This window comes from Psittacula echo, assembly GCF_963264785.1.
Source record: "Psittacula echo genome assembly, chromosome: 1".
NCBI lineage: Eukaryota > Metazoa > Chordata > Aves > Psittaciformes > Psittacidae > Psittacula > Psittacula echo.
Window position 1 is genome coordinate 126,746,145 of NC_137735.1, and position 25,477 is coordinate 126,771,621.

The following is a 25,477-nucleotide window of genomic DNA, read 5'->3' on the forward strand; positions in this document are numbered from 1 at the left end:
AAATGGGACCTTCCGGGGTTAGATACAGTGCAAACCACAGACAGCAGCCCTTGTAAATAAACGCAATCTACTTCTTCTTCTAGGGAACTGAATGAAAAGTTATAGTGCTGGAGCATGGCATCAGAGCTGTTATCTTTTTGCTGTGATCTGTTAATAAGTACTGAAAAGTTTTCTATCTTTCTTCAGTGCCAGAGTCAGTGAAGGAACTGACTCTTAGTAACAGGAGCACAGAAGATCTGCAGGTAACTTGGTCAAAGGCTGAGGGTGATGTTGATAAGTATGAGATTCAGCTGCTCTTCAATGATATGAAGATCTTCCCACCTATTTTCCTTGGAAACACCATTGAGGAGTATTGGTTCACAGCTTTGACTCCAGGACGTCTATACAAAATTCTTGTCTTGACTATCAGTGGAGATGCACAACGTGCTACTTTCATAGAAGGCCTGACAAGTAAGAAATAATATGGTATTTAGAGGAAAGAATGAGGCACATAAAATTAAGGGTGAACCATGATCTTATCTGGTATATAATGCTCCGGTAATACTGGCATAATGACGGCATTTGTCCCTGCTCATGGCAGGGGGGTTGGAACTAGATGATCTTAAGGTCCTTTCCAACCCTGACTATTCTATGATTCTACCTCATTGAAAATCACAGTAATATTTCAGCCAAGTTGATCTGTGCTTAATAAACAAATATCACAGCTACCAATATTTGATATTTGGCAGATAATCTGATTTGCTGCATAGGAATAGTATTGAGATGTCAGTGTTGGGTTTCTGTTATTCCTATGAATGCCAGTTTGCATAGTATCTCTAGATAAATAACTTAAGCTGTTTTACACCTCTTGTTTATCCCCCTGAAGTGAATGTATGTGATTACAACTGCAAAATGGCTAACTAACAAAGTGTACATGAAGAGCTCTGATTTTCTGAGGTGTATCTAAAACATCATTTGGAAAACAGGGGTGTTACCCAGATAAAAGGACGTAGAAGCTTCTTTCTGTTTAACTTACATTTTATTTACTTTTGCTCCTATAAAGTTTAATTGCTTTTCTAAAATCCTACACAAATGTCTTCAGCTTTACTTGCATTTGCCCATGAGTGAAATTACTTGTACATGGAAATGCTCTTTGTCCTTTGAATCATCTGCTGTGGCCATAAAAAATGTAGGAATTTGAAAGTCTGAATCAAACAGGAAATATGTGAGCAGGTGCCTTTGTGTTCCTTTTTTTTTTTTTCCAGTTCCAAGCATGGTCAGAAATATTCATGTGTCCCCTAATGGCATGACAAACAGCCTGAAAGTGAGCTGGACTCCTGGAAGTGGAGATGTTGATTCCTACACAGTGACTATATTTCAGCAAAACCATCAGCTTGATTCCCAAAGTGTCTCCAAACATGTCTCTGAGCACATGTTTCACAAGTTGGAAGCTGGGGAGCAGTACCGGGTGGTGGTGCAATCTAACAGTGGCACCTTGCACAACAGCTTAGCAGCTTTTGGGAGAACAAGTACGTTTCTTTTGAGACAAGGGCAAGATGCATTAAATCTTCCCAGAAGCTGAACAGTATTAATAATGTTTATGAACATACTATTGGGCGTGGGGATTCTAAGATTCATGGCAAGTTTTTTTCCAAAGGCATGTGAGTCCTTACTCTTGCAAGCACCTAGACATGGATCTGTTAATAACAGATCTGGCATGTCAGTAGCTTTACCTGGGTGAATGTATGTGGAATGCAAGTCCCCAGCCCAGAGTGCCTTCACAGGATGCATGCAGTTCCATCGCCACTCAGGCCTCTGCCTGTACCCATCCGACACATATCTTCAGGGCTCCATTTAGTCAAATATTGTGTTGTAGCAGAGCCCATTGTATGGTGGAGGTTTGTTGTACAATGTTCCACTGCATGTTGGAACACAGAAAACAGTGGAACACCCTGGTTTCAGTCCATCTTCTCTCCAGCACCTGGATGTGTCTGCTGTGGCCTTGACTTCTGTGCAACAGCTGCTAGCTAACGTTTTCTATTCTGTGCCATTATTTTGCACCACTTCTTTATTTTGCAGTTCTTTTTCACATGCCTTTGTTAACTGTTCCCATCAGTTCGTCTTACTCTCCTCCCTCTTTTCATGATAATTTATATGTATCTGTTGCTCCTCCATGCCCAGTTCAGATGTTCATGATGCTCTCAAACTTCATCTGATTGTATTTATGTCTAGGAATTACTTTCTTGGGTAAACACATGCACAGACATTCCTTTCCCATGAGTGAACACGCAAATGAATAAAGATATTTTCTATTAATTACTTTATTCATAGTTGTGTATTGAATGTGTATTGAATGATCTGTATTTCACCTAGTAATGTCCTGCCTTTAATTGTTGCTTCCAGTTCCAGCCTCTGTCCAGGAATTATTGGCCCATCATGCTTACAGCAGTCATTCCTTGTTAGTAACCTGGCAGAAAGCTCCTGGTGTAGCTGAAAGATATGACATTCTGCTCTTGAATGAGCAAGGAATCCTCCTGAGCAACAAATCAGAGCCAGCTACTGCCAAACAGCACAAATTTGAAGATTTACTAGCTGGCAAGAAGTATAAAATACAAGTTTTGACAGTTAGTGGTGGCCTCTTCAGTAAACGAGCAGAAACTGTTGGGCGAACAGGTAATTAGAACATTTCTGTGTATTTATAGTTCCCTCAGTCAGATATCATTAAATACATGAATCATCTTTATATCTTGATTCTGGAAAGATTATAGTAAGAACAGACTTCAGATATTTATACATCATTTTTCCTTGGTATGTGAATCTGAAATTGTTAACATAATAATGTGGCCATGGTTCATAATAAGGATATTAAACCAGAGTGCTGAATGCTTCCTTCAGTCCATCTGTTATGGAACTATCTGAATGCTTTATTGTCATCAAGTTTTTACTTCACAGTCTCAAGGCTTTTAGCACAGTCTTTACTCAGTGAAAGCTTCTTGCAGAAACTAATGGAGAAGTCTGTGTGAGTGCAGGCTGGAGAACCAGGCCTGCTAGGAAATACAAGCGTTGTCTTGGAGAGACTCAATGGCACCTTGTAAATGCTTTTCCCTTGCTTCTGAAAGTTGCTGTTGACATTACTTAGCTACTTGTGGCTTAATTGAAATGTATTCCAGACATGAGTTGTTACTTTATTAAAGGTTCAGCTTAGTGGCCAGACATTTTGGTATTTACCCTTACATTTATTCTTCTTTTCAGTTCCAGCAGCAGTTACAGATCTGAAGGTCACAGAGAACACCACTGACCGACTGTCCTTCAGCTGGACTACCTCGCAAGGAGAGCTTGATTCATATGACATCTTCCTGTACAACCCAGACAAGTCCCTTCATGACAGGATTTCAGGAGAGCAGCACCTCCAGCAGTGTTCATTCCAGAACCTGCGGCAAGGCAGGATGTATCGAATGGTGATCGTTACCCACAGTGGGGACCTCACTAATGAGTCATCCGTCTTTGGAAGAACAGGCAAGAACATCTAAGAAAACCATCTGTCTCTGGTGTGGTGCTGGAACACCAGTGAGCTGGTCTGAGTCTGCTGTTCACTTTAGATTAGAGAAACTCTCTCTCTCTCATACATGAAAAGCATTAGACAAATAAGAAGGTAATTTTTGAATGACGTGGTTACAAGGGGATGATGGAGCAAAGACCTTTACAATAGTTCCCAGGTACTCAGGTCAGAAGAACATCCCAATATATGCTGCTTAAGCCTTAAAGGAAAACAGCTTTGTCCTATCTTAAAAGCATGGTCTATGAGTGGAGAAGACCAAAAGGCAAAGCAAGTAGGGTTAATAGGGAAGATAATCTACCAGTAAATAAAAGTTGTTCCCCCTGTGGAGCTCTGGCTACAGATCTGTGTTTGTTCAGCCACATGTGGGAAGCAGAGATTCCTAAGCAGCTTTAGCAACCCTGATGCTCTGTGAAACCTTTCTTTATCCTCTGAGGCACTGTACAGTAACCCTTATGTAAGACTGCCTCTAGACAGTGGTGTTCTTTCTTCAGCTACCTCAGAACTGGATGTTTCTGTACACTGAGTGGGAAAAAGCTGCTTAACATTTGCAAAAGTATCTATTATAAATATTTCAGCCTCCTCTGGGGACAGTGGCATTTCAAAATAAGAAAGGAAACTATTGAGGTACACTTCCTGATGCTTCCTGGCTTTTTGGCCAGCTGTGATGGCTGTCCGGTTTATTACATGGCTGGCATTACAGGATAAGTGTAAGTTCTGCTGGATTTTGTTGCCTTTCCTCACCCTAAGGATGTTCTACATAAAGTAATATTCGTCCACTTTTTTTTCAGTACCAGCTGCGGTTGTTGGTCTCAAGGCATCCAACCGAAACATGACAGACAGTCTGTGGTTCACCTGGGGTCCAGCAGCAGGAGATGTTGACTTCTATGAGCTGAATCTTTACAACCCAAATGGGACACAGAAAGAAACATGGCAGAGGAAAGACCTGAAAGAGTGGCATTTCCAGGGGCTCATTCCTGGCAGAAAGTATACTCTAGTTGTGGTGACTCACAGTGGTGACCTGACCAACACAGCAAATGCTGAAGGAAGAACAGGTATAAAACACAAAAGCTGTGGAATTTTTGTTTAGTCCCATCTGTCAACATTCGTATTAGTTCACAGCTATGCAACACACTTGTTCTGCAAGAGGATTTATTGTAAGAGTCACTGAAGGTGTAAAGATAAAGAATGTCCTTAAGGCTATTAAACCAATGGAGTGTGATTTTATTCAGTGCTGGTTTTCTTTCGAAGGCTCAGGGATATGTAATGTTTGTGAAAGTCACCACCATTAGCACAGGTGCAGTAATTAGTTGTGTACACGGGATAATATAAACAACTTTGTCATGCGTGAAGAAATTTATGTTTCATTTTATGTCTTGTGTAAAAAATTTGGTAAGAATCTCTTTATCCCCTTCCCTCTTCTCCCCCACTTTCTGTGTAGCACCCAGCCCTCCTAACAGCGTGTCGTTCACTGATGTTGCAAACACTTCTTTATCAATCACTTGGCTGGGTCCTCCAGACTGGACAGACTACGATGATTTTGAGTTGCAATGGCTTCCAAAGGATCCCCTCACAGTATTCAATCCCTACAGCAGCAGCAAATCAAAAGTACGCATCATCTATGGCCTGCGACCAGGAAGACTCTATGACTTCAGTGTCAGAACTGTCAGTGGTGACAGCTGGAAGACATACAGTCAGTCTCAATTTGCAAGTGTGAGAACAAGTAAGTGAGAGTTTCCATTGTACGCTGTCAGCTGGAGAAGATGCAAAACTTAAATCTTAGCAGTTCCTTTTGCAGTCAGTAATTTCCATTAGTGAATTTATGAATGATGGTGATGAATTCATCTAGATTCTAAGCCCTTGCTGTGTGCAAGGTCAATCGTTTAAAGATTGAAAACGGACATACACTTACAATCTACACATCCAGAGCACGGCTGTTTGGGTGCGGAGCCTGAATCAGGCAGTTTCAGGGTAAAGTAAAGCTGAATATCCAAACTTCTATGACAGTAGGATATTGAAATAAGCAAAATGTTTCTGAACAATCAGACAGGAGAGGTGAATGAAACCCTGCTGTACTAGATTTGAAACTGAAATCAGTGTTGCACAGCTCTGCATTTCTGTCCATGTTTGTCGATCTGCATAATCTCTAGCTGTCTCTATCAACCTCAGGAGCAGGCTGATTTGAAAAAGTAACCTGGAACTGTAAAAACAACTGAGCCTTGGCAAGCCCTCATGTCACCTGGGGTGGGATTCAGCTCCAAATTGACATCTATGTTTAGTAAGCTGAATAGCATTACTCCATTCAGCATGTTTATTAAAATGAGAGACCTCTTTCACCTGTATTCACCTGTATCACTTAAATGTAGATGTCTGCCATCTGAAAGTGAAATCTATTTTTGTTATGTGACCTGTTGTATATCGTGCTCCAATATTACATGGATAAAGTATACTTCTGTGGTATGTTTTAGTAATATGGGCATACCATATGCTAGCCAGGAAAACATAAGTCATGAGATGACAGTATCAGTACTGACTGATTCTGTTAACTACATGTAACCTCCAAATAAGTTGTAGCAGAGTTCTAGAAATCCATTGCTTTGCAGTGGTGTTGTTCATGTTGAGACTTCAGCAAGTAGTTCTGTTTGCTTGTTTTCACAATTAATGACTGAAGCTTCACAACCCAGTGAGGCTGATGTCACTAGATCTGATTTCAGATGGCTAAAATGAGTTAGCCTTGCCTAATAATAATAATGCAGCACGTATTTGCAGGAGAGGTAGGAATTCTGGTTCCTAGCCTCCTGCTCTGATTAAATGGTTGTGTGGAATCTAAGGGCTCTAGGGTGAGCAGAGCAGGTGCTCTGAGCAGGATGATGCCTGTACCTTTTCCCACTAAGCTTCGATTTCTTAACATTCGTCTAGAACCAGACAAGATACAAAGTCTTCATTGTCGACCCCAGACCTCTACTGCCATTGCCTGTTCCTGGACTCCTCCTGATTCTGACTTTGATGGGTACAGTGTTGAATGCAAGAAGATGGACACTCGTGAAGTGGAATTTTCTAGAAGGATAGACAAAGACAAATCTCTGCTTAATATCATGACCCTTGTTCCCCACAAGCAGTACCTGGTGTCCATCAAGGTGCATTCTGCAGATATGACAAGTGAAGTCGTTGAAGACAGCACCATCACAATGATTGACCGTAAGTGTGATACAGAGTTGCTGTGAAGGGAGACAGTGAGCAGCAATAAGGAATTGCTTGTGTTGGTTAGACAGCAAAAGGAATTCTGAACACCATAATTGCCAGTGTGTAGTACTAATAATCTGGCAGCCAAAATAGAGTGAACCTGTCCTTTGGTCCCTGTTGTGACAGACAATGCAGGATTTTAACTATATCGCCTCTCATTATATTACCAGACCTGCTTATTTGGAGAAACTTTAAAAGTTATCCTGTTATTCTGATGTTCAACACCAAAGATGTCCTCATTGTACACCTTTAGCTGTCTTCATGGTTGCTGCTTGCCTTCCTGTGCCTGGCTGTTTCCCTCATGCATGGTAGCCATCCTAAGCATAAATATTCTTCAATGAGGACATTGGGTTGTGGCACTGCATCATTTTGGGGTTCTGTACATTCTTTTGAGGTGCTACCTGACTAAATCACCTGTGGGAGGGGGGATCTCAGATTTACGTAGCATGTGCTCTGAAACAGCTTCTTCAGTTTCTCTACCTGTAGGCTGCTGAGTGGAGCGCATCGGTAGAATCAGCTGATGCCTCTGCACTGCCAGACCACTGAGGTGACCAGCCCGCCATTGCTGGCCCTAAAGATGCTCCATTTTTTGCAGTACTTCTGGATTCAGTGGCACAGCAAAACACAGAGGCCTGAACCACTCTAGGGCTAAACTTCTCAGAAATACAAGGTGGCCAGGAGGCTTATATTCAGGAACACTTCTATAGCTGCTTATTAAAAGCCACATTGGTGTGAAATGCTAGATCATAAAAATTACGTTTAGTTTGGAAGCTGTTGCGCTAAGCTACGCAGTTCAGTCACCATCTCACCTTCTGCCTTCCCGCATGGATAGCCTTTTAATTGCAACAATGTCATCTCCTTCCTCTACCACAAAGGATACTACAAATTCAGATGTAGCTAGAACTAGCTACTCTTGTCACAAGAAGTGATTCTGAATCCTAGTTGAAGGTAGCTGTTTCACATTATTTGCTTTAAACACTGCTATTCTCTCAGATTCTCATTATTACTGGAGGCCCTACTCAAGGAAACACAGAAAATTGCAGCTAGACTGCATACATAGAAGAGATTCAGCTAAACAACGTAGAAAAGCATCAATTCTTGGCTCTTCTTGCAATCTAAAACTTTTTGAAGTTTAGCCACTTGCTTACATATTTGATATGTTTCACATACTAGCAATATAATTTCAGTAATACAAGTTTTTAAAAGATGCAGCAAAGTAGATCCTTAAAATCCCCAGTTTCACTCCACTGGTCCTCTGAAGGTATTTCACACATATTTCACTTTCCAGTTTTCTTCTACTGTGTGAGTTTGAAGTATAGCTTTCTAGAACTCAAAGAACATTTCCTATGGAAATTCTGTGGTCAGTCTGGAAAGTGGTACTCTCTAGTTGAAGGCTGACTGAAGGCTGTTTGTCTGGAAAAGGAAGCAGAAATTTAGATGCTTTAAATAGGCAACTTCCTGTAGTGAGTTTGCTAAGTTACCTCCAAATACTTGGCTTAAGCCTGTGTCATTTTTAGCAGCTATAGCTTCTGATTTCATAGATTTAGCAAGACTTTAATGCATTTCCATATGGGCTTCTACAGGAATTCCTGCTGAGGAGCTGCTGCTGTTACTATGGTTAACTCACTGCTGGCTTGTTTCATCTTTTGGCAGATTCCCAGTGGGACGTGAAGGCATGTCCTTGATTGCAAAAAGAATAGAATCAGAGATTTGGGTCAAGTCAGCTGAGCTTTATTACGAATTACATTTCCCTTACTAGTCTAGCTCATAGCAAATACATAGATAATGCTTTCTCTCTTCTTTTTTTGTTTTGTTTTGGTTTTAATTACTCAGGTCCCCCTCAGCCACCTCCAGACATACGAGTGAACAAAAAAGAGGTGCTGATTACCAAATCCTCTATCAACTTTACTTTTAACTGCAGCTGGTTTAGTGATACTAATGGAGCTGTGAGGTACTTTACTGTGGTTGTGAGAGAGGCTGATGGTAAGTGTCATGATTTAATACCATTCTCTCTGTCACCTAATGTAGTTACATGGGGAGGTACACCCCTATCACCATGCAGCAAAGGAGCTTCTTGTCATTTACAGGCCAAGGTGCTTAGAGGTTTTGGATCTATCCCTGCTCTCTAGCCCTGGGGACTTAGAAACTCAGTCTTCTCAGAGAGTCAGTAGCAACTGCAGAGCTCAGCCAGAAGCAGTAATTAGCTTCTGTACTCTAGGTTACATGCTCATGTTTGTTCAACAAAATTCTACAGTAGGAGACTTATGTTGGATGCCATTGCCAGTGAACATGGAATAAGCTGCCTTGCATTGCACAATCTCAAAAGGTAGTTTGACTGTCAGATGGGAACACTAAGGCAACTCTTTCAGAGAACCTCAGTAAGACATGCTGAGAAGGTAAAGGTAGCAACTCCCAGGTGGTGTTTGATAACTGAAGGAAATGACTTCATGGGTAGAACAGAACAGAAATTGCCCATGCAAACCTCCCTTTCTGCAGTTGACCTATGTGTGACAAAACAGATGCATGTCTCAACAATTAATACCTTGGTTTTAAAAGTGGCTTCATTTATTGGCATTCCAGGACGTATTTTGTGACCCTTGAGAAAGTTTCTGAATCTCTCTGTCCATCAGCCCTTAGGAAAAAAAGCAGAGATAGTATTTCCACTGTCTGCTCTGTCATGTTTGTGCAGGCCATGAATTTCTTTGAGAAAGGGTCTATTCATTGCCATGGCTTTGCCTACCTGAGTCTTTTACACATTATTGTGAGTTTCCGTTCGGGGACTTCTGTTATTTCCTTTTGCAGTTTTCCTCTCTATACAATAGATTTGTCAGGGTCTGAGTTTTTTTACTTGCTTTTTGAAATATCTGGTGGTGTCTGAAGTTCCCCAGAAAAATGATAGCAAGGTTGATACTAGAAACCACTGTAGCTTTGTATTCTCAAGGTAACCTGTGCAGCCTCCAAGGAATGTTAGAAAGTTGGATAAGAATATGTCTGTCAACAGCTTGAGCCTATAAACTGGATCACATTAATGGCCGTGGTATGTAAATCTTCTGTCTTTCTCTGTGTATGATGTAGGTAGTGAAGGTCCCAAGCCTGATGAGCAGCACCCATTACCTTCTTACCTGGAGTATAAACACAATGACTCTATACGCATCTACCAGACAAATTATTTTGCCAGTAGATGTGCTGAAAACCCTGACAGTGATTATAAAAGCTTTGACATTAAGCTTGGAGGAGAAATGGAAAATCTGGGAGGAAGGTGTGATCCAGATCAGCAAAAATTCTGTGATGGACCTCTAAAACCTCGGACTGCTTACAGGTTAGTTTTATGCTGGTAGTTGTGCTCTGTCACATTATTAAGCATGGTGCTGTCTGAGTTCCTCATACACTTGAGCTTTTGTAGATTCTTAACTGGGTTGTATGATGTTCTTTGTGTTTCATTGTGAATTTATAAAAGCTTTATCCATGTATCTGTGCCCCTGTTCCATAGGTATGAATCAGTCCTTCACTAGCATGGGAATGATATGGTTAATTATGCACAAAACTCTGTGCAGTGAGTAGGCTTGATTATTTCCTTTAACTTGATGGGAAGCTCTCCTATAGCTGATAAATCTTTGGAAAGACTTAAGACCATCCGCTAAGTCAGAAGACTACTTAATGGGAAAAGCAAGGGTGCTTAACTCTGTCTGTTTGGCACCATTACCCCACACCAGTCCTTTGGAACAAGCTAGAAAAACCTGGAGGCTCCAGAGCTAGGCCCAGGTTAGCTGTAGGGCGTAGAAGAGAGTGTCTGCCAATATCAGGCTCAGAAATTTCTCAGGCTGTGAGACCAAACACGATCTTCAGGGCAGCTCAGTCACATCCCTCCCTCAGCCAAACACTCTCCCAAGAGGTCTGCATGTTGCTCAATGGACAGCCACATGGACAGATGGCATTAAGAGCTGTCTGTGGTCAGTGGAAAGTTTTTAGTTATCTCTAAGGGGCAAATGAGTTCTTACTTTTCTGCTGTTGGTCCTGAACATCTGATGAGCTCTAACCATAATGGTACTGGTTTTTTAGGATCAGCATACGGGCTTTTACCCAGCTCTTCAGTGAAGACCCGAAGGAACTCCCTAAACCGCTCTTCTCAGACACCTTCTTCTCTTTACCAATCACTACAGAGGCAGGTTAGTTTCAGGCTTGTTTTTCAATGACTGTAGCACGTGGTTATATACTGTGCCTAAGAACACTCTGGCACCCAGAACTAATTGCAAGGAGTTGGAACAAAAACTGATTGTCGTGCATATCCTGAAGGCTGCTCTGAAGTGAGGCTGGAGCCATGGCTTATCAGGCCTCAGTTTGAAAATTCAGATGACTGCTTGATTGAGCTGCTGATAGTAGAGGAAAAGGATGAATGCTCAGTGAAGCTATCACTAAGAAAGCTTCAAAGTGCAAGAGAACCAAACTCCCATATAATGGGGCTGGGCTTTCTTTTACTGTGTTGGTAATGAAAGATTTTGTGTAATGTTTGGATTAAAAATAAGGACAGAAATCAAAGCCAGATTTTAGTTAAGTGTGTAAATGCCTCAGATTTCCTTAGATATAACTGTTTTCTTTAGCTGATGGTAACATATCCCCTGAAAGCTATTGATTCTTTGATTCTTCATATCTTTTCCTCAAGGTACATAAATAAACATTTTTGTTTCTAGAGCCTCTGTTTGGAGTCATTGAAGGCGTGAGTGCTGGCTTGTTTCTGATTGTGATGTTAGTGGCTGTTACAGCTTTATTTGTCTGCAGACAAAAAGTTAGGTAAGTTGAGTCCCTTTATCAGTCTCTGTTACTGAAGTCAGGTCAAATTACATTAATTTAAGCAATACAGTATTTAAAGCATAATTATAAAATCAGAGGAATTCACTGAATTATTCAACAGATGAAATCTGTCCTCTATACATGAAGTATGGAACTAATGATTTACATATGAAGAGATCTATATATTCTTGATTCAAATACCTACTGATGTTATTCAGATTTATCTCATAGATGAATCATTGTAACTTTTAGTTTTCAGTAGTTGTCTGAATATTTCTGAAAAAATGATTTATCATTTAAACAATCTGTTGTCAAAAATGAAATGTTTCAAATTAATTTCATCTCCATTGTAGATGGGAAGCTCTTGAAACTGTTCATTTAGACTTTATCATTTTGGTTCAAAAATCTTAAGATGTGGCACTACCTCAGTGTCCAAAATATTGCTTCAAACTTTACTTCTCATTTTTCGTCATTTACAGTTGTATATTTCACATTATAGATGAAGCTTAAATAGTGAGTTTTACATACTTTTTTTTAAAGTGAAATACTCTATTTCAACTTTGGAAAAGCTTTATCCATTTAAACTATTTTGCGTGAAAGAGAAATGATGTTCTTGATGTGAAATTCTTTGTGGTTTCTGAAATAAATAAAAAAACCAACATTTCCATTACATAAGAAACTCTGAAAATCCGGAATTCAGTTCTTTTACTGATACAAGTTTAGGTCTGTTTTGATTTGAATTTGCTTTTCAGATGCCAGACTGAAAAAAGAACCTGTTTTGTGACTAGTTGTAGCTTTTAGCCAAATGGATATACCTCGCAGCAATGCTGTTCTTAGACTCCATGAACAAATTCAGTGTATTCCTCTATGTGCCGTCCAAAAAAAAGAGGCATAAATCATTGGCAAATTAGTAAATTAAGTCTGCTTTTGCATGTATAGACTTGTGTACCATCTCAGTACACAGTGACATATGGAGCCTGAGCAGAGTGCAGATTGATGTGCTTTCTACCTTGCACAGCTCATTGCATTTTTTTTTGGTGTAGCTGAACTTCAAACAGTGTGGTTTCTTGTTGTGAGTTATATAGCCAGCAGCACTGCAAGTGTACTGGTATGGTTTTCGCTCATCAAGAGAAAGTGTTCTCTAAGGGGCGTGTGTTGAAGCAGGTGGCTGTGAAAGGATGAAGAGATAAACAAACTTCCTTAAATTCCTTTTTTCCAACTTACCAACTTCTTTCCAATGTAAGTTATGTTATTGGCAGCTCTTGCAGTATCAGAACATATCAGTAAAACAGAATACCTTCATTTTTATTCCAGTAATGGCCATGAGAGACCTACCGCAAGGCTGAGCATTCGCAGGGACAGGCCACTGTCAGTGCATCTGAACTTGGGGCAAAAAGGGTAATGTCAAAAGTATTTTTTGTAAGAGCAGTATTTTAGCATGTCATCATGGATGAACAGTCCTTCACTCACTGAAATGTTTCTTTTTCTTTTGAAATAATTTCTAGGAACCGGAAAACTTCCAGGTAAAAAGAAAAAAAAAAAAAACTAAAAAAGCTTCTTGATAACCAAGTGGATAAATTATGACTGTGATTCATCCTGTGATTTTCTTCCTCCTGTTGAATATTCTAGTCCAATCAAAGTCAGTCATTTTGAAGCACACTTCGCCAAACTTCAAGCAGACTCCAACTACCTCCTGTCCAAGGAGTATGAGGTGGGATCCTAATCTAGGCAAAGGACTTGCTTTATGAAGGGGCGGGCTGGCTGAATCAATGGGTTAATGCATTAGAAAGGCCTTAATTTGATTGTCTTGTTCACATAAATACAAATAAATTTGAGAACCTTACCTGAACTCCATTTGTCCTAGTGCAGAAATCAGCTCTTCAGGTTGGCAGCCTCTGCTTGAGCTCAGGAGCATTTGTTTGTGTGACACATCTGTGTAACAAAGCATGGAAAGTACCTGCCAGCCATGTGCTTGCTTTACACCAGTATGATTAGCTATTTAATTTCAGTTTGGTTTAAAAAAACTACCCATTCTCTGTGCATGGCCCTTAAGAGCTGATAAGCACTGCACCCCAGTGTGTTGTAAAGTCCTTTAATTACTTTTACCTCACATTTTATTCCTACTTTCTTTTGCAGGACTTGAAAGATGTGGGTCGAAACCAGACATGTGACATAGCACTTCTGCCAGAGAACAGAGGGAAAAATCGATACAATAATATATTACCCTGTGAGTTTTGGGTTTGGTTGTGTAATATTACATCACACCAGCTATTTTTCGCATTTTTCAGCAGGCCTAGTAGAAAAGAGAGTCCAATCCCTTTGCTTCTTCCTGACAGAGATAAAATACCTCTGCCAGCTCAGGTTCTGGTGCTAGGAGGCAGATGATGCATGGCCCTGAATGGCTTCCCGCAGACCAGTAATTTCATTTCACACTAGAGGTGTAATGACTATCATTCAGTCTGGAGAGAAAAAGCTCCAGCTGTTAGGGACATTAAGTCACTGCTGATAACAAGGACAGTAGAAATAACATTAGCATTGTTTACATATGAGGCATCATCCATTCAGTGCTTTTTGACAGCTTTGCCGCATCTTTCTTCTTCAGAGGACACAGCAAACCTACTATACAATGTAGAGCTAGTGTGGTTCTGCATGGTAAGACACACATGTGACGTTAGCCCTGTTCTCCTGAGGCAAGACCTGGCATTGAGAGTTTCCCGTTTTAATCTCCTATCTGTCAGTTTTGGAGGAAACTGCCAAGTCTGCATGCTGCCCTGCTGCTGGATGTGGTTTGTGCTTGGAGTGCAGCCTAACATTATCTCTTGTGTTCTGCCTGCCGTGCCGGGCTGAGAAGCATGCCCGCGATGTACAAGAAACAAGACCTGACTCAGATCCAACATGGCATTATCTCATGAATCAGTGACCGGGTGACTTAGGCACTCTAAACCTCTGCACAAGGTCCTCTACTGAGGGAGGATGGTTGGCCTGCTCACACATGTTAGCTCGGGACCTGTGTGGACCACTGAAGCACTAGCACTCTTTCAAGGGCAGTGCTGGGCATGGCTCTCCAGTACTGCTGGAGGATCAAAGTGTGCTGTTGTGGCTCTTCTGCTGCCATAAAAAATCCTATGCAAATAAGCAGAGAAATTTTGGAATACTCACTACTTCCTTCTCACCCATCCATCTCCTAGACTTAGGAAGTCTCCACAGCACTCATGGGTGAAAGAGGCAGCGCAAATATAGTTTCCCCTCTAAATTAGCCCTCCAGATAAAATCCTTATAATAATGCTGCCAGTCCTTTCGCAAATGCATTTCTGTGACTGGGAGAGGGACTGAATATCAAGACCTAGCCATAAGCCTCTTCTAATCAATTTCTTCCTAGATGATACATCAAGAGTGAAGCTTTCCAATGTGGATGATGACCCTTGCTCAGACTACATTAATGCAAGCTACATACCAGTAAGTGACGCAAGGATGGTATTTTACAGTCATCCCTCCAGTGGTAATTTGTCCTTCATCTAAAACTGAATATAAAGCTGGATGCTTATGACTCCCTTCCCCCTTCATTTATTCACTTGAGCTAAATGAGAACTCATTTTGTGGGTGTGCTGAAAGGCTATGTCTGACTGCCAGTAAGTTAACTGTGAGTGATGTATGCAGCACTTAAAGACACTTTTTTGGATTGCTGTAGTTGTGTAAGATAGCAGGTCTAATTGGCCAAGGACACATTTTAAAGGTCACTAATTTTACAGAGTGTCCACAACAACTGTAGCTATCACTGCAGGTGGCATCCTCATTGGGAGCTGTAGCTCATCCTGACAGTGTTGGCACCTTGCTGAATGGCAAAACTGGCTGAAATTAAAACAGTGCCCTTTGCCAAAGAGTTGTGATTGATAATAGCAATGGCTTTAGCAATACAGATTTCAAGCCAGAACTCAGCTAATTTATTAAAAACAGTAAATAAAAAACCCTAGTAGTTCCAAAATTACTGAAGACTGTACTGGACACAATGGAACAATGAGTTCCTGCCATGCCACAAAAGGAACAGAAATAAAGATACACTGCTGCAATCACTTCCTTCTCTTCACTCCAACCAGCCGCCTTCTTCTGGGTCCAAGGCAACAGTTTAGCCCTCAAAACTAAAGAGCATTGTTGCTGCAGAGCCGTGGCCACAAACCCATGATGTGTTCATTTTTTAGAAGATATTTTTTTCTGCCTTTATGGAAACTAATGGCGTTCTTTCTACGTGCAGGGCAACAGCTTCCGCAGGGAATACATAGCGACTCAGGGCCCTTTGCCTGGCACCAAAGATGAGTTCTGGAAGATGGCATGGGAGCAAAATGTTCACAATATTGTCATGGTGACCCAGTGTGTTGAGAAGGGCCGGGTGAGCAGTCACTTTTCTTTGTTATCAATGGCTGTTTTAACGCATGTTAGAAGCTTATGCTTATTATTTGCATCACATTAATGCCAAAGGCCCCAGTCAAGGAGGTAAACAGTAAGAGATGAGAGGTAAAATCTAAAGACTAGAGACAGATTAAAGCTGTGAAGTGAGGGTGCGGTGACCATCCCAAGATCATGTAGCATGTCAAGGCTAGAGTTAGGAACAGACCTTAGTCCTTCTGGTCTTTCATCCAGTACTTTGCTCACTAGTACTAATAGAAACCATGCACAATGACAACCACCAGCAAAAAACCCCAGCCTGTTTATCACATCAACTACTACTCTAAATATAATCTCTAGAGAGCAAATGTTGATCATTAAATACACGAAATTGTCTCTAAGCCCTGTTGTAGCAAAAAGACCACTCACATACTTAGCAGTCTTACTGAGTGCAGGTGTAGGTAGGCTGTTTAGCTGTCTCAGCTATCCACGTGCCCAAGTATGACCACATCCTGCACCCTTTGTAAGATAGGGACTAGATCTGTAAAAAGATTAAACAAACTTGAAGTAGTGATCATCTGGTGGCACATATGGGGACACTTCCTTTCAGTTTAGCTTTTTTTCTTGAGGAGATGGTGAAAGCAGATACAGGCAGGCACCTCTCTCCTTCTGCACCTCTCTGTCTTTGAGTGGGACCTTACTGTCATGTTTCAGCAAGCAGTGGGGAAGCAAGCACTGGAGGCCTGGCTCTCATCCAAGCAGAGTTCTAGAAGAGTTGGTGCAGAAAATGTGGCATCCAGCAAAGGGTATCAGTGAAATGCTTCCGATTCAGCCCATCACAGACATCTGTGATGACAGCTTCCAATTCCGAGTTCCATCCTAGCCCTCTCCCAACCCAGGCCCTGTTTGTTGAGCTGACATGAATTCAGCCACTGCCTTTTGTCCTTCATCCTCACGCATACTAGGTCCGACATCCACTTCTGCCAGTGCTGGATGGAGGCATTGTTTGCAGCTGTTACTGGCACTAAATTTGTCTTGGTCTGTGTCCCTGCAGGTGAAGTGTGACCACTACTGGCCCCTTGACCAGGATTCCTTGTACTATGGAGACCTGATCGTTGAGATGCTGTCTGAATCGGTGCTCCCAGAATGGACAATACGAGAGTTTAAAATCTGCAGTGTATGTTTGCATTCTTGGGGGTTTTTTTCAATTAATTGGCTTAAAAGCACCTGCAGGCTAAATTAGGAAGGTTTCTTCTGCTGTAGCACAGTTGCATCATGCACAGGTCATCTCTGGTGGCAGCTGTAGCATTTGGTCTGAAGATGCATATTGTGTATGCCTCCTCCTCCTCTCTGTTCTGATGACCCACACTTTTGTGTCCCAACAGGAAGAGCAGCTTGACTCAACAAGGCTCATTCGTCACTTCCACTACACTGTCTGGCCAGACCATGGTGTGCCAGAGACCACCCAGTCCCTGATCCAGTTTGTCAGAACTGTAAGGGATTATATTAACAGGACCCCAGACACAGGACCAACTATTGTACACTGCAGGTATGTGCAGCACCAAAAGGTCAGCAGCACAGAGCCTTTGTGCATACCCTTGGGAAGATCCCAAATGTTCATCCCTGTTAGGACATGGTCTCCAGATACATCAAAGCAGCATTCCCAAGGCGCATACACTCGCTCACAACCTCACCCTGGAGATGCCCCCAAAATGTTTCTCAGGAACCACTGTGTCTCTGTGGGACCACTGGAGAGCACTGAAGGTGTCAGCAGCTGCTACTGCTCATAAACTTTTACTCTCTTATATTGCCTGTGTGCTGCTTTTGCAGCCAAACATCCAACTCACAAAGGGGTGTTCTGAAAAGGTAAGATACACCCTGAGTGAATCTAACTATATGTGGATGTTGAGACTAGCTGGCAGATTCATTTTTTTTCCCCATCCTGAGACTCCCTTTCCTGACTGTCTTATGCTCTTCTGTTGTTGTGCCATTTCTGGCAGCCATAGGGCTGCATTTTTTACTCTGCTCTGTGATCCACCCCTAGACACATACACAAAAAAGGCCAAAAACATACTGCTGGATGTGTGATCCATTGGCCAGCTGCAGCAGAATATAGGGTTACAGAGTGAGAGAAAGCAGTGTGGTGTTATGTGTATCATCTGGTAAAGCCATATGCTTACTGGTACTAGCTCATTATGTGGACTGAGGCATGTATCTTACATGACCCCACCTGTGTCTGGCTGTACATCATGTGCTGCAACATGTCAGATGTCTGCTGTATACTGTCCTCTGTGTAACTTTCCTTTTCCTGGCCTCCTGTCTCCAAATCCCACCTCCCAGCAATTCAGCTACTGGGGACTCTGGGGTACTTTGTCTTACTTCCACAAGGCACAAGCCAGCTGATCTTTTAGAATCAAGCCTACTGGTTCATCCCTGGAGAAAAGGGGTTTAAAAGTTACGAGCAAGTGTAGTGTCTCGGTATATCTTGATAACTGAGTTAATACAAAGCAGAAAACAGTATGGGTAGTAGCAGAGATACCTCTAGCATTGCTATCCTTTCCTCCTTCCTAAACAAATTCCACTGTTAAGTGTTTGAAGTCCCAGAGATGCCATTTGAACAATGAACTTCTCACCTTGAAGATCTGAACTTTACTAAAGTATCTCTTGAGCCATAGAATCATAGAATACAAGGTTGGAAGGGACCTCAAGGGTCCAACCTCTTTTGGCAAAAGCACAGTCCTGACAAGATGGCCCAGCACCCTGTCCAACATTGCGGAATTCATCACTTCCCTGAAGGGATTGTTCTCACTGTGAAAAAGTTTCCTCTTGTGTCCAACTGGAATCTCCCAGGGAATAGTTTGTGCCCATCACCCCTCATATTTTCCATGTGATTCCTTGTAAAAAGTGAGTCTCCATCTTCTTGCAGTCACCCTTTAAATACTGGAAGATGGTGATAAGGTCTCCCCTGAGCCTTCTTTTCTCAAGGCTGAACAAACCCAGTTCTCTCAGCCTTTCCTCATACAGCAAGCTTCCCAGTTCTTAGATCATCTTTGTGGCCCTTCTCTGCACCCTCTCCAGCCTGCCCACATCTTTTTTGTATAGCAGGAACCACAACTGACCACAGTATTCCAGGTGTAGTCTGACAAGTGCTGAGTAGAGTGGGATAGTGCTGGTCATGCCCTTGTTGATGTAACCCAGAATCCTGCTGGCTTTCTTTGCTGCAGCAGCACACTGTTCACTCATATTGAACTTGTCCACCAGAATCCCCCAGATCCCTTTCCACAGAGCTACTCCCAGCCAGGTAGATTCCAGCCTATGCTGCACTCTTGGATTGTGTTTTCCCAGGTGCCAAGACCTTACATCTGTCCTTGTTGAACTTCATAAGGTTCTTGTTTGACCACTCTTCCAGCCTATCCAGGTCTTCCTGCAGAGTGGCTCTCGCTTCCAAACTGTACACTTGCCTACTCAGCAAACTTGGTCAGGGTGCACTTGATCCCATTTTCCAAATCATTTATGAAGTTTATTAAAGTCTTGGGCCCAGTATCGCTCCCTAGGGGACCCCACTTGTGACAGGTCCCCAGTTGGAAGAGTAGCTATTTACCACCACCCTCTGGGTGTTAAATCTTTTGTGTTGTCCTCTTTTCCAGTGCTGGTGTTGGCAGGACTGGCACGTTCATTGCACTGGACCGAATTCTGCAGCAACTGGATTCAAAGGACACTGTTGACATTTATGCAGCAGTACACGATCTAAGGCTCCACCGGGTTCACATGGTTCAGACAGAGGTAAGTTTTGGGTAGCCTACAATACAGCAACACCAGCTGCAACATATAATAATCACTCATCTTAGAGGCTCTCAAAGCTCTTCACAGTTACTCCACTGTGTAATACGAGTTAGATGTACTTTGTGAGAATTTCTAGTTCAGGATTGTTTCTCTTGGCTTCGATACAGCAGCTCCATACAGCAGGTCCAAACCATAACAAGTGGTAGCTATGCTTCCTATAGATTTCTCCTGTTGGCACGGGCCCACAGTCGCCCCAGCAGTGCTATGCAGCAAGTGCTCAACAGCACATTGTTCTGTTAGTGCAGTGTCCAGTAAATGCGCTTTGAGTAGGCACAGGTCCTTCAGGAACAGTTTTGAAAGACAAGCCTAAACAAGACAGATAGTTCAACATAATAAAGAAAAGGAATAGAGGGCAGAGAAAATTAGATGTACGTAATTTTTAAACTCTTAAGCACTGTGACCTTGTGGCTTTGCAGTTAATATTTTATTGAGCTGCTCTCTCATTTTCATTAATGGTATTGGAAAGTTGATCAGCATTCTCCTAACATACTTGCAAAAGCAAGTACATTTATTCTCAAAGGGTAGAAAAAGTACAAGTTTGGGATTTCTTTATGTGCTTTTAAAACTGCGAGAAAATCACGTTGCACTAATAGCAGCCAAACACTTAAGAGCTGATTTAATAAAGGCGAGTTGTAGTAGCAGTCTTTACATTTTCCCTGTGAACTGTTAATAGAGGAATCAGAACAAGTTTGATGGGTCTGCTTGTAGCCTGATACTAATGGAGCTGTCTTTTGTAATATGGAAATGAAAATATCAGTGACAGCACTTCCTGATAGATGTAAAAGTCACACACGGTATAAGGAGAGCCTCTGCTGGGAATGCAGAGAGATTTCCTGGAACAATCTTAATCACAGAAGACCTTTTGCTGGAGGAGAGACAGATTCTCAGCCTGGTCTGGGCATGCTCAGAGACAGATCCATCTCACCTTCTATTTTCCCATTCACAGTAGTCAGCAAAAGCAGACAAGCATCTCAAGGGGGTGACTATTTTTCCTTAGCTGAAAAGAGGAGGCAAGTACTTCAAAAGACTTAAGATTCACACCAGCCTTATAGACAACTAAAGTTCTGTGATATAAATCCCACCTTTGGCATGAGCTTGATGGGACATCTAAGTCAAATGGTAGCCATATCCAAACAAAATACCTACAGCAATAGTGAGGAGCACCCCACCTTCCCGTTACATGCACTTCTGCCCCAAACTGCAGTGGCTCAAGTCTTACCCAGATCCCTGTTGTAAACAGTCCCTCCCCTGGAAGAATTCACAATCAACATCCCAGAAATAAGTTGACAGCTCTTGCAGCTCACACTTACCCCACTTGAGCTGTTACATGCTTGTACACTGACCACGTAGCTGTGTTAGTGCACAGCCGCTGAGCTGCTGCATTCTCAGCAAGTCTTAATAATCTGAACTGTCAGTTGCATCTGTATATGGCTTCTGATTTGGAACTGACTTTCATCGAGGTAGCTTAGAGTGCAAGCAATACAATCTCTCATCCTCCTGCAAGAAAACGAAGTAAATTTATCCTGGAGCTTTAAGAGTTTGCAATGAGCAGTGAACTACGGAGTAATCCATACACATCTTTTAATGAAAAGTAAAGGAGGTGGGGAGAGGAGGAAGAAAAGATTTGCTTCACAAATTCCATTTGATGTGTGAGAAGACCCTAGTTCCTGTTATCGTTCGTGTCTTGGCTTCCACAATCTGTTTGGGGTTTGAGATAAAAGCTAGGTCCCCATCTGTTGATGTGGTGGAAGCCAAATACCAGTGGGGAGCATAGGCCAGCAGATAGGGCTGTTTGCAATGAGATTGATCCAGCCAAAAATCACAGCACCATCCTGCTTGACATTATACAGTCACAATAAAAGAGCAGCAACAAAACACTACCCCTACTTGAGACTTGGCTGAAAGCTGTTTAAGAGAAGAGACAGCAGCTGGAGACACACAGGAGAGTAACAGAAAACTGCGTCCGTTAGCTTAGAAGGCAGCAAGTCCAGCTGTAACACAAGCAGAGAAGCTGTCCACCATTTCAGTCCCAAATGGTCTCTGCCAAAGGGAGTCTCCATGCCTTGGCCAACTTTCCACCAAATTGGCAGGTGGGGTACAGGATTCTGCTCCATGAAGACAGCAGCTGTATGTGCATAGCAGCATGTATGCTCACTGTCCCAGAGCCAGGGCACTGAGAAAAATGCATAGAGCAATAGCTGAAATTCTTGTGAAAAATAAGTAAAGAAGATATTGGGTGAGGAAAAAAGCATGTGGTCATTGAAGAAATTATGTCTTTGAGCTAAAGTAATATTAAAAAGGTACACTTGGACATATAAAGATGCTCAGCCTAATTTTGGGGTACCATGCTACACTAATAAAAAAATTACAACCCATGTTATAAATCCCCAAAAAAGCATAGAGATTTAACAATCTATTCTACCAAGGTAGTTTGATAAATAGCCAATTTATGACCCTCCCTGCTTTGGTTGTGATGTCAGCTTAGCTTCCTTCTATGAAAAGCACTCTTCAGAAAAGGCAGTCTGTCATTTACTGCATAGTCAGAAGCAATCTCATGTTGGATCAAAAAAAACACTGCTTTTGGTAGAAGATTTGGGTTCATCAAAGTTCTATGAAATATTTATATATTATGATTAAATTCTGTGAAAAATACTTCCTTTCAGAACAAAACAATCAGGAAATTCTCTCTTCTGTGTGCTACCCTGTACATATTGATTCTGTCACATGTACTTTATATGAAATCGTTCAGAAATAGTAGTTATCCAGCACAGCGTCAGGTCGAATTGCACCTTACAGTTCATAGAGTTTTCACTCATGACATGATCCATCAAAACATATTATGTTCATTTATGTTTTCCTGGTGGTATTTCTAAAAGCAGGTGATCAAATAAAATTCACTGTATCCCTAGTGTGAAAAGCAGATTAATTCTAGAAGTGTATTTTCATTTTTAACACCACCCTGCAATGAGCAGGGACATCTTCAACTAGATCGGGTTGCCCAGAACCACATCCAGCCTGGCCTTGTATGTCTCCAGGGATGGCGCATCTACCACCTCTCTGGATAACCTGTGCCAGTGTTTTACCACCCTCCTTGTGAAGAATTTCTTCGTCACCTCCAGCCTGAATCTTCCCTCTTTTAGTTTAAAACCATCACCCCTCGTCCTATCATAACATGACCTGCTAAAAAGTCTCTCCTCATCTTTCTTGTAAGCCCCTTTTAAAAACTGAAAGGCCACAATAAGGTCTCCCCAGAGTCTTCTCTTCCGGCTGAACAATCCCAACTCTCTCAGCCTTAGGGCCGAGGCTGTCTCTCAGAGAGCTAGCCTGTAATGATTTTTCACAATGCAGAAAATTAAATTATAAAACTTCCCAGAGTGACTTAGAAAAAAAATTCTTTTGCAGTGTCAATATGTGTATCTACATCAGTGTGTGAGAGATGTGTTAAGAGCCAGAAAACTTCGCAGTGAACAGGAAAATCCCTTGTTTCCAATATATGAAAATGTGAATCCAGAATATCACAGAGGTAAGTGCTGGTTTGTCAAATTGTAAAACCTTTTTAAGGTACTAGCCCATTAACACTGTAATTAAGGGGGAAAATTGTGCTGTCGGTTGCCATCGATATTTGTTCTCTTCCTGGCCTTCTTTTCTTCACTCTGCTTTTGTCACTCTTGCAATTGCATCTTTATTTCCTCCATTAGTAGTCATTATAACATCTCTCCCTGCTCCTTCCTTACCTTCATGCTTTCCCTGTCTTACACTTCATGATTCCTATACTTTTGAAGGGAACTGAATCCCTTCCCTGTCATGATTCTGGCTTCCTACTTTACCTCCCCAGTGTTCACACCATCCACTTTTAAGCATGCTGAGGCCATTGGCTGAGAAGGGCCACTGGGCCCTTCTCTCATTCATGGAGTTTGCTTTCTGTCCTAAATCACCTTCATTTGCTGATGACTATCTAGGCAGCATTAGGAGACTTCCCATCTGCCTTGACTGGATAATGTAGGTGTCCAAGGCTGTGCTCTTTGTTTCTTCCCCAACTTGCCATCCTTGTAGGCTTTTTTCCCTAGCCTGTGTCCAGTCTCTTGGCAATAAGAATTGCAGCAGTAGCAAATCTGGAACTAGCACTGCCCTTCACCTCCTGTTCTCATGGCCAGAGGACCAGTCTGGAGAAGCTGTAAGCGCAGGTAGCCTGTGTGTCCTGGTAGGGCTGATTCTTAAGGGCTGTAGAAGTTTTCAGTCAGAGAGCAGGATCTCAGTAGCTTCTCAGATTTGGAGATTAAGAATTGGGATTAAATGATGAGAGACCAAAATAATTTTCTTGATTTAGCCTGTAGAAATCAGAATTGTCATCAACAGGTAGAGCAGGCTTGGAGGAGGAGGCCAACAACTGAAATAACCAAGGTTCCACAAGTTGGGAGTGCTAGCAAAAGCAGAGGTGGGATCTGCTCTTGAGCTGTCACATCGATCACCAGCCAGAGTTGTAATGAGCTGGCAGAGTTGAATGTGAAGCCAGCTGGGTTGTTTTATTTTTCCTAATCTCATTTTTCCTTGCTTTCAGATGCTGTTTATTCAAGGCACTAAGAGTGTTACAGACATCTGCTTTTGTGACCACATGTATTAACTAGAGGTTTTGTTTGGGTTTTTTAATGTATGTATTTTATGCACCAGAAAGGTGCCAGACCTTTCTGTTGAGACTGTGTATAATTTATTGGTCTGGTAAATTTTGGAAAGATATATAATTTAAGTGTAATAGATATTAATGTATATAATTGTATTTTGGCATTATGTAAATATGTATTTTTTCTATATTGTTAATATTAAGCTTCAAATAATACTATTTTTTTCTTATCACAGTTTTTATGAACTGTTCTACAGAAACTATTTTAGATTGTATGGCTAACAGGACTTCTGCATTTAGGGCAGTATTGGCATGAAACACAAAGGAAAAATCCTATAAGGAGAACCTCATTTTTTTTATCTAGTTCAGTGTTTGTGAGATGAAATAAGCTACTATAAAGCAAGGGAATAGTAGTCCTGTATAGGAATTACAATGCTACTCTAAACTTACTGCTTTTGATCTGACAAAGATGGGTATAACCCATAACACAATGGCATACTTTTAACAGAACTCATCAACAGCCAAGCAAAACAGGGTCCACCTCACTGGAAGCAACTGTTTCAGTCTAATGTGACATAGTAGAAAAATATCAAGCAACATGCACTGCCGTGAAGTCTAGCAGACCTTTCTTTCCTCAAATGCTTTGAGGGGAAACAGGTCACATTCTGATTTCTTTGCAATGGTTTAAGAGAGCAGAATCAGAGCACAGCCTCTGTCTGTGCATTTTCACATGAATAAAAAAGATCACACCTCAAGGAACCGCCTCAGACATTCATGTTAACAGACCTGTAATGATGTGAAGTCTGGCAACTTCCATAGGTCATTAAAAGGAATGCTGTACCATGACAGCTAAAAAAGTAGAGAGATTATGAACACACTTGAAGACAAATAAAGGTATACATCCCACAGGTTACACAACTGGATTTGCTCTTAAGCTGCTTGCAGCATGGCTGCCTTGGCCCAAGTGTTGATCTGCTTCGAATGCTACTTGCTTCACAAAGGGAAAGCATGGCCCAAGCATGTCCTCATTGAAAGATTCCTCCATTTCAGTGTTGCCTGATGTCACCGCT

The 25,477-nt window shown here is 41.7% G+C and overlaps 1 protein-coding gene across 1 annotated transcript in view; it reads left to right on the plus strand.

Annotated features, from left to right (window-relative positions):
* PTPRB (protein tyrosine phosphatase receptor type B) overlaps positions 1-24,370 on the plus strand; it is a gene marked incomplete at its 3' end in the record, with an annotated part of 59,072 nt that extends 34,702 nt beyond the window's left edge. The window contains exons 13-34 of the mRNA XM_080620765.1: positions 187-450; positions 1,245-1,508; positions 2,383-2,652; positions 3,232-3,495; positions 4,327-4,590; positions 4,977-5,258; positions 6,455-6,733; positions 8,612-8,765; positions 9,858-10,097; positions 10,838-10,944; positions 11,467-11,566; positions 12,881-12,964; positions 13,072-13,089; positions 13,196-13,277; positions 13,703-13,793; positions 14,946-15,022; positions 15,816-15,950; positions 17,001-17,123; positions 17,332-17,495; positions 19,594-19,729; positions 23,192-23,312; positions 24,348-24,370. Coding sequence (XP_080476891.1) covers positions 187-450; positions 1,245-1,508; positions 2,383-2,652; positions 3,232-3,495; positions 4,327-4,590; positions 4,977-5,258; positions 6,455-6,733; positions 8,612-8,765; positions 9,858-10,097; positions 10,838-10,944; positions 11,467-11,566; positions 12,881-12,964; positions 13,072-13,089; positions 13,196-13,277; positions 13,703-13,793; positions 14,946-15,022; positions 15,816-15,950; positions 17,001-17,123; positions 17,332-17,495; positions 19,594-19,729; positions 23,192-23,312; positions 24,348-24,370 — 3,542 coding nt within the window. The remainder of the gene's footprint in view (positions 1-186; positions 451-1,244; positions 1,509-2,382; positions 2,653-3,231; positions 3,496-4,326; positions 4,591-4,976; positions 5,259-6,454; positions 6,734-8,611; positions 8,766-9,857; positions 10,098-10,837; positions 10,945-11,466; positions 11,567-12,880; positions 12,965-13,071; positions 13,090-13,195; positions 13,278-13,702; positions 13,794-14,945; positions 15,023-15,815; positions 15,951-17,000; positions 17,124-17,331; positions 17,496-19,593; positions 19,730-23,191; positions 23,313-24,347) is intronic.
* Positions 24,371-25,477: the final 1,107 nt, after the last annotated feature.